Consider the following 13,386-nt stretch of genomic DNA (forward strand, 5'->3'; position numbering starts at 1 on the left):
TGTTAACTGTTTCCTTTCCACAAATGCTGCCTCCCCCGCTGACGTTTCCAGCGTTTTTTGTTTTTATTTCAGACTTCCAGCATCTGCAGGTTTGAAGTCTCAGTTGCTGACATCTGCCAGTGGTCAGGATGTAAAAGCTGGGGAGACGTGTGGGGAAAGCTCCTAATTGTTTCACAGAAATAAGATTTCAATGAAATTATGAGAGGCATAGATAGGGTAGACAGTCAGAAACTTTTTTCCTTTTTCCACCTTTTTCCCAGGGTGGAAATGTCCAACACTAGAAGACGTACCTATAAGGTCTGGTGTTAACCAGAGAAAACAATCTATATTTATTCAATGTCTCCTTATAGCTGAAACCTTCTAATCCAGGCAGCATTCTGGCAAACCTCTTCTGCACCCTATCCAAAGCCTCGACATCCTTCCTGTAATGGGCCAACCAGAACTGCATGCACTACTCCAAATGTGGCCCAACCAAAGTCTTATAAGAGCTGCATCATGACTTCCTGACACTTATACATAATGCCCCGAGCAATGAAGGCAAGCTACCTTCTGTCTTCTTTACCACCCTATCCATTTGTGCTGCCACCTTCAGTGGGCTATGAATTTGAACTCCTAGATCCTCTGCACATCAATGCTATTCAGGGTCTTGCCATCAACTGTATGCTCTCACCTTACATTCAACCTCCCAAAGTACAACAACTCACACTTGTATAGATTAAACTCCACCTGCCATTTCTCTGCCCTTTTTTGCGGCTGACCTATATCCCGCTGTATCTTCTAACAGCCTTCCTCGCTGTTTACAGCTCCTCCAACTTTGTTGTTATCAACAAACATATTCACCAACCCATCTCCAGACTTCTGGATATAAATGTAGAAGGGTCTTGACCCGAAACATCACCCATTCCTTCTCTCCAGAGATGCTGCCTGTCCCGCTGAATCACTCCAGCATTTTGTGTCTATAGTAGTCATTATATCATGATTTGTGTATATCCAAATCATTATGTTACAAAAAAGCAGTGGTTCCAGCACAGATCCATGCAGGACTCTGCTGGTCACAGACCTCGGGCCAGAATATCTTCCTAAAACCACAACTCTCTATCTTCTATGAATAAGCCAGTTCTGAATCCATATGGACCAAGTCACCTTGAATCCCACGCATCTTGTAAAGAAATCTGAATTGTTGAAGTACACATTGTCCTCGGTCATATTTAAATATATTGCCCGCCAGATGCATTTTCAATTCAACAGTTCAGGTTGAACAGTTTAGGTTACGAACAGTTCTCAAGAACAAATTCATGTCATAATCTCGGGAGCACCTGAATAATCATGAACAAAGATTGAAAAATTGTGGTTGGTATCCACACAATGAAAGCGAAGGAGAGCAGCTGAGGGGAGAAGAGAAGTTTGTAAAAGGCTCAGAATTATTGCAAGAGGAATTATGAAAGAAGTTACGAATACTCAGAGATATTTTAATGCCATAATAAATATACACACATATACAATTCATCAGATTTTCCTTTCCACGTGGAAGGATCAATGAGGCAAGGTGAACACAATGGGTTGCCCAATTTGATCCACGATTCAAAATGACTTCCATTAAGCGGTGTTAGTGATGGGGTATTTGAATAAATCTGTCTGATGTTGCAGCTGCTACACAATAATTTCAGACAAGTTCAAAAGCGAATGAGAAGATCAAGAAAGATTTTGGAAAGTGCAAGAAAGTGCATGTAGAGCTCTGAATATATATTGGGGTCTTGTAGACAAGCTCCAACCATCATTTTGAGTCACAATTTTTATGATTCCAAAATTTCTAATATTAAATTCCATTTGGGATTGATCATCAGGCGGAAGGCAAACATAATATTGCAGACAAAATCATCTTTATGATCCAGTCAGTGTATTTATTAACTAGCATTATTAGCTAAACAATTTTAAAGTCTGATTTTTATTAATCAATCTATGAATACACACTTTCGTAAAAGGTTTGTAAGATTAATAATATCTGAAAATACTTCAAAACAGATTTTTGTAATGTTTATCTTCTTAAAAAAAACAACAAATTGCAAACTTCAGAGATGTCTGGAATTTGTTTCAGCAGATTGCCATCAAAGTGTAAAGACTTTCGAGAAAGCCTTTTTAAGAAGCTATTAAAAATATAAATATCAACTGTTGAGAAATGAGGAATAGGAAGTTTATTTTTCTTCAGCTATTTTATGTTTATGATCCACCACGGCCAATTAATGTCTATGGCCCTGACGAATGTTTTGAACACGATCTCGTTAATACATGCGATCGGTCTTAATTGAGCAGAACATACCACCCTGCCAACATAAAAAAACAGATGAGTATGTACAGTAGAGGGGCACAGAAAATAAATTGGTTTCTTATTAAGTTGCAAAGTGAATAGCATTTTTCCCCAACTCTTGTTAATTTGCAAACTACAACTGTCCATATCATTCATTTGCCTTTAAAAATAAATAAAAATATATATATTATTTTTTTTCATTGAAAAATCACTTGTATACGATGCCTATTTCTAAATGCTTGAAGATCTAGACATTCCCAATTAATACAAATGAATTTATCGCCGGTTCTTAACTGCACACCAGTATAGTGAAACCGTCGTTGAACACAAAAAACATATACAAAAGCGTGGAAACATTTGAACAGCCAATATTAAAGATTCATGTGGATTGGCTAGAAAAATAACGATGGCTGTTTTCGCAATTGGTGTTTGGGACCCGGAAAGTTCAATAGCGAATCATGTTTATTGCTGGTCGATTGTGGATCTGACTGATTGCTTTCTTAGTTGCGTTTCCCCCACCCCTTGTAATCATCATTGCATGGTTTATTTTTGGATTCATCGCACGGTGCAAAGCACGACCATCTTCTGGATATGGGACAATGATTTTAACGGGCGTGGATCCTTTAAATGAAGCGAGGAGTGAGTATATATGAGCGTGTGCATGTGAGATTTTCAACGAGAGAGAGAGAGAGCGAGCGCTGTGCATTTCGACTGGGATGAACACGCATGAACCATGTGGCACAATATCCACTCTTAAATGTTCGACTCTCCTCTTGACAATGAACAAAAAAAAGACTGCAAATATAAGAAAATTGGGTGCATTGTTCGTATGAGAAGTAAGTACTCTTCGCCTCCATGGCTATCACTTCAGGTTATTAAATGCATTTTGAATTGGTCTATTTCTATTGTTAGTCTGAAATTAACGCTGAGCAAGGTTTTGCAGGGGTGCATATTTTATTAGGCTATACTTGAGTCGGCTTCAAAGAAAAGCTACTATCTGGGCATGAAACATTATTGGAAGGTGAATTTGTACGCAAATGAATGTTCTGTAAATGTTCGCGATCTTTAAAATGAACAATACCTGACCAGCGATTCTCTCAGTGAGCTCGGCGTAATTGATTCAGAAATGATCGTAAAATGCATTTTTGGCATCGATTTCAATCCAAATGTCTGCTGCCACGCTTATTGCCAAGTGGACGATCAATAACTTATATCAGCGAGTACGCCGTTTATTTTCGGGCATTTGGATTCAAATCCATGTATTTTCTAGAGCAGGAACTTGAAAAGACTAGGGTGAGAAGAAGGTATGCAATAAAGCCCCCTTTTCCCCCCCAAAAGGAAGGAACAATGCACCCAGAACAATTCAGAGATGAAGTCCATCGATGATGATAAAGGCTCCACACAGACATCCTGCATTCACGAGTCCTGTCCATTCATGTGTTCAAGAAGTAACTGCAGATGCTGGAAGATTGAAGGTACACAAAAATGCTGGAGAAACTCAGCGGGTGCAGCAGCATCTATGGAGCTGAAGAAGGGTTTCGGCCCGAAAGGTCGCTTATTTCCTTCGCTCCATAGATGCTGCTGCACCCGCTGAGTTTCTCCAGCATTTTTGTGTACCTCCTGTCCATTCATTATGTTTCTAGCTAATTCACTTGCAGTCAGTACACTGTCAGTTGTGAATTATGACGTTTGTCGTTTATCGTATTGCAGATATTTGTTTAATATTGAAAACAATACTATCACGAGGTAAATTGAGGTTGTATCATTAACCTGTAAACCCTATTTCATCTGGTTGACAAGCGAAAAGCATCCTGTAGATTTATTAATCTGTTTGCTTTCTCTCAGTGGCAGCGCCCGATTTACTCGACCCTAAATCAGCAACTCAGAATGCTAAGCCGAGGTTGTCCTTTTCTGCAAAACCGACGGTTTTAACTTCAGGAGCAGACAGCGACCTGAACCCAAGTGTTATGAAATGGAAGACTGCCTCCGTTTATTTTCTGGTGGTGGTCCTTTACTTGATAATCGGCGCCACTGTGTTCCGAGCGCTTGAGCAACCTACAGAAAGCTCTCAGAAGACTGCGATTATTCTGCAGAAATTGGAATTTCTGGAAAAGAACATTTGTGTCAACTCCCATGAGCTAGAACTATTGATCCAGGTAAAAAAAAAAAATCAACTGTTCATTTTTTACTCATTGATTAATGGTTTACGGTAGAGGCTGTATAAGCTGCATTAAATGTAAACACGACTTGTAGTAATTGAAATAGTAGTGAGGGAGCGCTGGAGTTTCCTATTGTCTTCTTGGCGGGTCTCTGGAGATTGAGGATGTACTGCCTTTTTTCCCATTTCTGCGGGTTCTGAGGCAGCTGAAAACCCCTATATGGGATTCACAAACTCTGCCTCAGGTGTGGCTTGTAGTCTGGGTCAGCTAGGTGAGAAGTTTGGGTTGCTATGTACTCCTGCTGCTTGTGAATAGCCTCCTCCTATTCCTGTCATGACTATTGTGAAGCTCCTTCTCCACTGTGAACAGCTGCGTGGGCCAGGTATCATCTCGGAAGGAATTGCAGATGCAGGTTTGAACCGAAGGTGAGGTGAGAAAAAATCTTTTTTCACTCAGAGTTGTGAATTTATGGAATTCCCTGCCACAGAGGGCAGTGGAGGCCAAATCACTGGATGGATTTAAGAGAGAGTTGGATAGAGCGATAGATACCTCTACCAGAGGAGCAACCTATACCCAACCACTGACACCCTCCTCCGCCTAGCGGAGTTGGTCCTCACCCTCAACAACTTTACGTTTGACTCCTCCCATTTCCTCCAAACGCAAGGCGTAGCTATGGGCACACGCATGGGCCCCAGCTACGCCTGCCTCTTTGTCGGGTACGTTGAACAATCCTTGTTCAATACGTACCAGGGCCCCATCCCCGACCTCTACCTCCGTTACATTGACGACTGCTTTGGGGCCACCTCCTGCACCCACACACAACTGACTGACTTCATCCACTTCACCACCAACTTCCATCCGGCACTCCAATACACCTGGACCATTTCCGACACTTCCCTACCATTCCTTGACCTCACCATCTCCATCGCAGGGGACAGACTTCTGACCGACATACACTACAAACCAACTGACTCGCATGGCTATCTGGACTACACGTCTTCCCACCCTGCCCCCTGTAAAGACTCCATCCCCTACTCCCAATTCCTCCGCCTACGCCGCATCTGTTCCCAGGATGAGACGTTCCACACCAGGGCATCGGTAATGTCCTCGTTCTTCAGGGAACGGGGATTCCCCTCCGCCATCATAGATGAGGCTCGCACCAGGGTCTCATCCATACCCCGCAACACTGCTCTCTCTCCTCATCCCCGCACTCGTAACAAGGGCAGAGTCCCCCTAGTCCTCACCTTTCACCCCACCAGCCGGCAAATACAACAAATAATCCTCCGCCATTTCCGCCACCTCCAACGTGACCCCACCACTCGCCACATCTTCCCATCTCCCCCTATGTCTGCCTTCCGCAAAGACCGCTCCCTCCGCAACTCCCTTGTCAATTCTTCCCTTCCCTCCCGTACCACCCCCTCTCCGGGCACTTTCCGTTGCAACCGCAAGAAATGCAACACCTGTCCCTTCACCTCCCCCCTCGACTCCATTCAAGGACCCAAGCAGTCGTTCCAGGTGCGACAAAGGTTCACCTGTATCTCCTCCAACCTCATCTACTGCATCCACTGCTCTAGATGTCAGCTGATTTACATTGGGGAGACTAAGCGGAGGTTGGCCGATCGTTTCGCCGAACACCTCCGCTCAGTCCGCAATAACCTACCTGAACTCCCGGTGGCTCAGCACCTCAACTCCCCCTCCCATTCCCAATCCGACCTCTCTGTCCTGGGTCTCCTCCATTGCCAGAGTGAGCAACACCGGAAATTGGAGGAACAGCACCTCGTATTCCGCCTGGGTTGCTTGCGTCCGGATGGCATGAACGTTGAATTCTCCCAGTTTTGCTAGCCCTTGCTGCTCCTCCCCTTCCTTAACCCTCGAGCTGTCTCCTCCCATCCCCCCGCCCTCGGGCTCCCCCTCCTCCCCTTTTCCTTCCTTCTCCCCCCCCCCCCCCCCCCATCAGTCTGAAGAAGGGTTTTGGCCCGAAACGTCGCTTATTTCCTTCGCTCCGTAGATGCTGCTGCACCCGCTGAGTTTCTCCAGCATTTTTGTGTACGTTAGATAGAGCTCTATGGGCTAGTGGAGTTAAGGGATATGGGGAGAAGGCAGGCACGGGTTATTGATAGGGGACAATCAGCCATGGTCACAATGAATGGCGGTGCTGGCTCGAAGGGCCGAATGGCCTCCTCCTGCACCTACTTTCTATGTTTCTATGAAGATAGACACAAAGTGCTGGAGTAACTCAACGGGACAGGCATTCGGACAGGCATCTCTGGAGAGAAGAAATTGGTGATGTTTCGAGTCTGAAGAAGGGTCTTGACCCAAAACGTCACCCATTCCTTCTCTCCAGAGATGCTGCCTGTGTTACTCCAGCGCTTTGTGTCTATCTGTGGGCCAGGTATCCCCAGTTACATGAAATGTTGCACTTTTCCCAAGGTGATCTTGTGGTGGAGCTCATGTAGAGGGCCAACTTAGGCAGCCTGGAGTTGGGTGTGCAGATAACATGGCCCGTCCCTTATAGCTAGATGTGTGTAACCACAGACTCAGTGCCGTATTCAGTGGACCTAGATGTGTGGACACGGCATTGGATTGAACACCAGGTGAACCAATTTGGAGCATTTTGCAGTGCCAGTGTTGGTGATATTCCCCCAAGGTGTTGAGGTGACTAAGTTCCCTATGACTGGTTTGCATATGATGAGCGTTTGACAGCACTGGGCTTCTACTCGCTGCAGTTTAGAAGGTTGAGGGGTGACCTCATTGAAACTTACAGAATAATGAAAGGCAAAGAAAGAGTGGATGTGGAAAGGATGTTTCCACTGGTGCGAGAGTCTAGGACCAGTCATAGCCTCAGAATTAAAGGGCTCTATTTTAGAAAGGAGGTGAGGAGGAACTTCTTTAGTCAGAGGGTAGTTAATCTGTGGAACTCATTGCCACAGAGGGCTGTGGAAGCCAAGTCAGTGGATATTATTACGGCAGAGATAGACAGATTCTTGATTAGAACGGGTGTCAAGGATTTTGGGGAGAAGGCAGCAAAATGGGATTAGGAGGTAGAGATCAGCCATGATGGAATGACGGAGTAGACTCAATGGTCTGAATGGCCTAATTCTACTCCTATTACTTGTGAACTTGTGACTCTGAAGCATTAGGTAGGGAGTGAATCATTGCTGTTCAGCAGACCATGAGCTAGGTGCCAGGTTTGTGTTCTTGTTTTCCAAATAATCTTTTCCTCAGCCGGCTGAAAGCTGTGCTGGTGCCCTGGAGGTGGCCACTCATTGATGTCTGCTCCTGACAAGATGTAGCTCCTGAAAAATGGACAGTGATTCATATTTTCCATATGTTGTGGATTTTCATTATCAGGGGGGTGGTGACATATCTTCTGGTTGTTTAGTTTAAAGAGTATTTCTGTATGCTTCAACGGAGGAGCATTGTTAGTGTCTAGTAAATTGATGAAATTAGAGTAAACCTGGTTATGAAATGGAAATGGTACCAGTTGAAACTGGACATGTAAGTTTTGCCCACTGCTGTGGGAAGTATGTTAAAGGCAAGAATGATCAAGAGGAGGACTGAACTAATGACCCAACGTTGTTTGGTCCCAGTGTGCACTGAGGCTGCGATCATAGTTTGTATGTCATTGTGAAACAAATTTGGAAATATTATGAACTTTTATCGAAAGTGGTGGCAGTGGTGCAGTGGTAGAGTTCCTATCTTACAGCACCAGAGACCCCAGTTTCAATCCTGACAATGGGTGCTGTCTGTACAGAGTTTGAATAATAATAATAATGGATGGGATTTATATAGCGCCTTTCCAATACTCAAGGCGCTTTACATCGCATTATTCATTCACTCCTCAGTCACACTCGGTGGTGGTGAGCTACTTCTGTAGCCACAGCTGCCCTGGGGCAGACTGACGGAAGCGTGGCTGCCAATCTGCGCCTACGGACCCTCCGACCACCACCAATCACTCACACACATTCACACACAGGCAAAGGTGGGTGAAGTGTCTTGCCCAAGGACACAACGACAGTATGCACTCCAAGCGGGATTCGAACTGGCTACCTTCCGGTTGCCAGCCGAACACTTAGCCCATTGTGCCATCTGTCGACCCAAACGTTCTCCCTGTGACCGTGTGGGTTTTCTCCAGGTGCTCCTGTTCCCCCCCCCCCCCCCCACACTCTGAAGATGTATAGGTGTGTAGATTAACTGGCCCTGGTGTGCAAGTGTATGTGATGATCACTAGTTGGTATGGACTCAGTGGGCCAAAGGACCTGTTTCTGAGTTTTATCTCTAAGGTCTAAAGCTGAAATTTTAAGAAAGATTCTACAAAATCCTTTTTGGTTACAAGCATTAAAGAATTTGGTGAGGTTGAAAAGGACCATGCAAGGTGGTTCATACATTTGTCGAGCTAGTTTGTGCAACGAAGATTATAAATGTTGCTCCTCCGTTCGTGGAATCTGCACTCGAACTCTAGAAACTGGTCTTTGGTCCCTAGTAGGAGGAGGATCTGTGCAGTGATCTCCTGTGGCAAACACCGGAAAGATTTGTGTAACTATCTTTATGAGACTGGTCTCCTTTCTTGATGATGGTCACGAACACAACGCGGTCTCCAGTACGGAAGCGGCCGTTCCAGGGTTCCCAGGCCGCTGTGAGGATTCTCCCGACGCCGGAGCACCATCACCCGGCGAGAATGGCCTGGAACATCGGGCCTCCGTGGAGGCAACTGTGGAGGCCTCAATAGGCCCGACTATGGGTGAACTGGGGATGGGAACTGGACTTTGTTCCTTCCCTCATGGTGGGAACCATTGTGGGGGGATGTTTTTATGTTTAAATGTCTATATTATTGTTATGTCTGTATTCTTTCTTTATGTGCTGCACGGAGAGGACGCTGGCGCTGTTTGTTCGCCGCTTCTCCGTTTGCTATTGTCTGTTACTATTGTAAAGCGACTTTGAGTCTTAGAAAAGCGCTATAAAAATTAAATTTATTATTATTTTTAAGATCCCTTGCCACACTCTTCTCTTCCTAGATGAAGCAGGTGAGGTTACGTAATCAAACTAGTTTCACTTCTCTATCTAATTTTGGTTTGACTTTGGTTTTCTCCAAGTGAGATTAGGTAGTCCTTGCAATCTCTAGTCTAGCATGGGTAATACTGAGATTGTAACAGGTGAGATGCAGGCAAGAACATACCTGTCAAAGACAGCAACTTGGTTGCGATGATCATTGAAGAGTTCCTTCCAGGAACTGCTGACTGCCTCTCTTTGATACATTTTCCAACCTTGGGCTCTGAGTGGTTTTGGCAGCACTGAAGATGGAGCATGTGACTAAGAGGTCTTGTACTTGTTTCTCAAAGAAAACAGGACATTATGTATGACAAACCCACCTTCTAGGAATTTAGACAGGGTATGAGGAAAGAGATTTGGAGGAATTTATGAGTGGGATATTCTACAGCCCAGAGAGATGAGAACCAGGAATGTAATGCCTAAAGAGAATGGTTGAAGCTGGTTCACTAGCAGCATTCAGGAAGGTTTAAAGGGTTATATACCAAGTGCTGAGCGATGGGATTAATATGGAAGGGTGAGCCTTGGTCTGAGTGGATGTTGGCCAATGCTGTATGATTCTATGACCCTCGGAAAGTTACTAAGATGCCAGACATCCTGTTCTTGGTGGTGAAAGTCACCCCATGAAAACGGTGGTACACAAAAATGCTGGAGAAACTCAGCGGGTGCAGCAGCATCTATGGAGCGAAGGAAATAGGCAACGTTTCGGGCCAAAACCCTTCTTCCGTCTGAGTTCTCCAGCATTTTTGTGTACCTTCGATTTTCCAGCATCTGCAGTTCCTTCTTAAACACCATGAAAACGGTGGTTGTCTTCCGGTTTTCCTTCAGGAACGTGTAGCAACCATCTTGTCCCTTAAGCCGATGTCTCCTGCCCATTTTGCCTCACTTACAGTGGAGCTATCAGCGTTGAAACATCAGAACTCCTGAGATATGAGATGAGCAATGTTCAGATCTTTTACTGAGGCAGTTGTCAATGAGAGTCCTGACTTTCCAGATCCCAAACATCATTTTGATGAATAGAAGATGCTTTGAGAGTATACTTTAATGCGGAGTGGCAGGCAAACTTGATAAAGGAGAATCTTTGTTTGAAAACGAGGATATCCAACACAATGGAAACCAGGATCTATTTTATAGATTGTATGTTTAATCTATAAACATGGAAATGGTGCAGAGAAGATTTACGAGGATGTTTCCAGGACTCGAGGGCCAGAGCTATTGGGAGAGGTTGAGAAGGCTAGGAGTCTATTCCTTTGAGCACAGGAGGATAAGGGGTGATCATATAGAGGTGTGCAAAATCATGAGAGGAATAGGTCGGGTAAATGCGCAGAGTCTCTTGCCCAGAGTAGAAGAATCGAGAACCAGAGGACCCAGGGCTACTTCTATATTGTCTTATAGTGTCACTATAAATACTTGGATTATATAGAGCCTTTACCTTAAAAGTAAACTTCTCAAGGTGTTCCACAGAATAATTAGTAGGAAGGAACTGCAGATGCTGGTTTAAACCGAAGGTAAACACAAAATGCTGGAGTAACTCTGTCGGACATAAGGTCTGAGGAAGGGTCTCGACCGGAAACGTCATCCTTTCCTTCTCTCTAGGGATGCTGCCTGTCCCGCTGAGTTACTCCAGCATTTTGTGTCTATCACAGAGTAATTAGTTTAGTTTAGAGATTCAGCACCGAAACAGGCCCTTCGGCCCACCAGGTCCACACCGACCAGCGATCCCTGCACATTAACACTATCTTACCTACAGAGACTATGGACAATTTACACTTGTAGCTAGCCAATTATCCTCCAAACCTGTACGGCTTTGGAGTGTGGGAGGAAACCAAAGATCTTTGAGAAAACCTACGCGGTCACAGGGAGAACGTACAAACCCCATACAGACAGCACCCATAGTCGGGATCGAACCTAGGCCTCCATTGTTGCAAGCCGTTAAGGCAGCAACTCTACCGCTGCACCAGAAAATTTGACACAAAACCAGATAAAGTGTTATTTGGACAGGTGATTTGGTCCCAAAGGTGGGTGCTCAGGACTGTTATAAAGAGAGATTGAGGTGAGTAGTGGGGAAGCTTAGAGAGGTAATTTTAAGACTAGCAATCAGCAGTTAATGCCCCAAGTGGACTTATTGAAATCAGATTTGTTCATAAGGTTAGAATTGGAGAATCCAGAGACCTTAAGGACTTGTAAGACTGTAGATGATCACAAAGATTGGGGCAGTTAGAGGAAAAAAAAGATAAAGAAACAAAATCTAGTAGGAAACATAGAAAATAGGTGCAGGAGTAGGCCATTCGGCCCTTCGAGCCTGCACTGCCATTCAATATGATTATGGCTGATCATATTGTAACGCCACATCTGCTGGGAGAGTTAAAAATTGAGTCATAGAGTGATACAGTGTGGAAACAGGCCCTTCGGCCCAACATGCCCCCCATGTCCCAGCTACACTAGTCCCACCTGCCAGCCTTTGGTCCATATCCCTCCAAACCAGTCCTATCCATGTACCTGTCTAAATGATTCTTAAATGTTGGGATAGTCCATGCCTTAACTACCTCCCCTGGCAGCTTGTTCCACACATCAACCACCCTTCGCGTGAAGTGGTCACCTGGTCTTTTTTGTTTTAATACCCATGTAAAGAGGCATTGTTGGATGCAAAAAGATCATTGATATGTTATTAAAGGGATAGGGTCACCGTTGTGGCCTGACCAAAGATGTGTTGCTAAATGATTGCCAACCTATGTTTGGATGGATCAGTGTCTACAGAGGAGGCTGCATCTCTCTCTACAGATGTAGGTGGATCTGTTTTAGCTTGTTTCTTGTTCCTTGTCTGTCTCAAGCTGCTGATGTTTACTGTTACCTTAGCAACTTTGACATGTCTCCTTTCACAGACATTCCATCCGTTATCTCCACTCCTCTCCCTTTCTGCAACAAAGAGGCTGTCCCACTTGGGCGACCTAATCCGTGAGTTCTGAATAGTTTGCCCTCTTCTCATACTCGCAGCATGGTCGACACAAAGTCATAGGAGGTCTTTGTAACTGTCCTTCATGCTCGAGTGTAGTCCCCGTGTACTCGAGGCCTCAGCTAGGTCGCGGCGTATTTTTCAACATGTTGAAAAATGCCCGCGAGTAAAACAAGGTCGCCATGGGAAAAAAATCGATACTTTTTTTACTTATAGGTTTAGTCGTAGTAGGTCGGCATGTTAGTCGTAGGTAATCGATGGTAGTCAAGGTAATCGAAGGTAGTCGAAGATAGTCTTCAACATAGTCGAAGGGAGGTCGAAGGAGATTGAAGGAGGTCGTCTTCACTCTCCACTATTCGGTGTCCAATTTTCCTGAAGCTAGTCGTAGCTACTCGAAGCTGGTCTTCTACATAGTCGAAGGAGGTCTTCTACATAGTCGAAGGAGGTCTTTAACATGACATTTTTTCAAACTCTCCTAAACTCTTCTAAACTCGCCAATTAGGTCCCCCAAGTTGGAGAGCGCCTTTAGATGCTTCTTTTCTCACTGTTCAGGTTCTAATGAAGGCTCCTTCATCCAGACTTTCAACTTTGTTTCTCTCCTCACTGATCTGCTTTGTGTTTCTATTATTCCCTATAAATGTGAAAGTCAGCACGTTGCCATTGGTTTTACAATGGTCTATCCCTCTGAAGTATTTAATTCTGTCTCCCCCTGCCCACCCAGACTCAGAGGCTGATCATTCCCCCTACCCTTGCCCGACATTTTTAATCACCTTTAGTTTAGTTTAGAGATACAGCACGGAAAGAGGCCCATCGGCCCACCTTGTCCGCTCCGACCAGCGATCTGCACCTACTAGGGACAATTTTTACATTTACCAAGCCAATTACCCTACAAACCTGTACGCCTGTGGGTGGAAACCGAAGAT

The 13,386-nt window shown here is 44.7% G+C and overlaps 1 protein-coding gene across 1 annotated transcript in view; it reads left to right on the forward strand.

The window, feature by feature from the left end:
• The first annotated feature begins 2,871 nt into the window (after positions 1-2,871).
• Positions 2,872-13,386, forward strand: part of kcnk2 (potassium two pore domain channel subfamily K member 2) — a 110,091-nt gene continuing 99,576 nt past the window's right edge. The window contains exons 1-2 of the mRNA XM_033025356.1: positions 2,872-3,141; positions 4,151-4,461. Of these exons, the coding sequence (XP_032881247.1) occupies positions 3,063-3,141; positions 4,151-4,461 (390 nt within the window). The 5' untranslated portion in view covers positions 2,872-3,062. The remainder of the gene's footprint in view (positions 3,142-4,150; positions 4,462-13,386) is intronic.

This window comes from Amblyraja radiata, chromosome 8 (assembly GCF_010909765.2).
Source record: "Amblyraja radiata isolate CabotCenter1 chromosome 8, sAmbRad1.1.pri, whole genome shotgun sequence".
NCBI lineage: Eukaryota > Metazoa > Chordata > Chondrichthyes > Rajiformes > Rajidae > Amblyraja > Amblyraja radiata.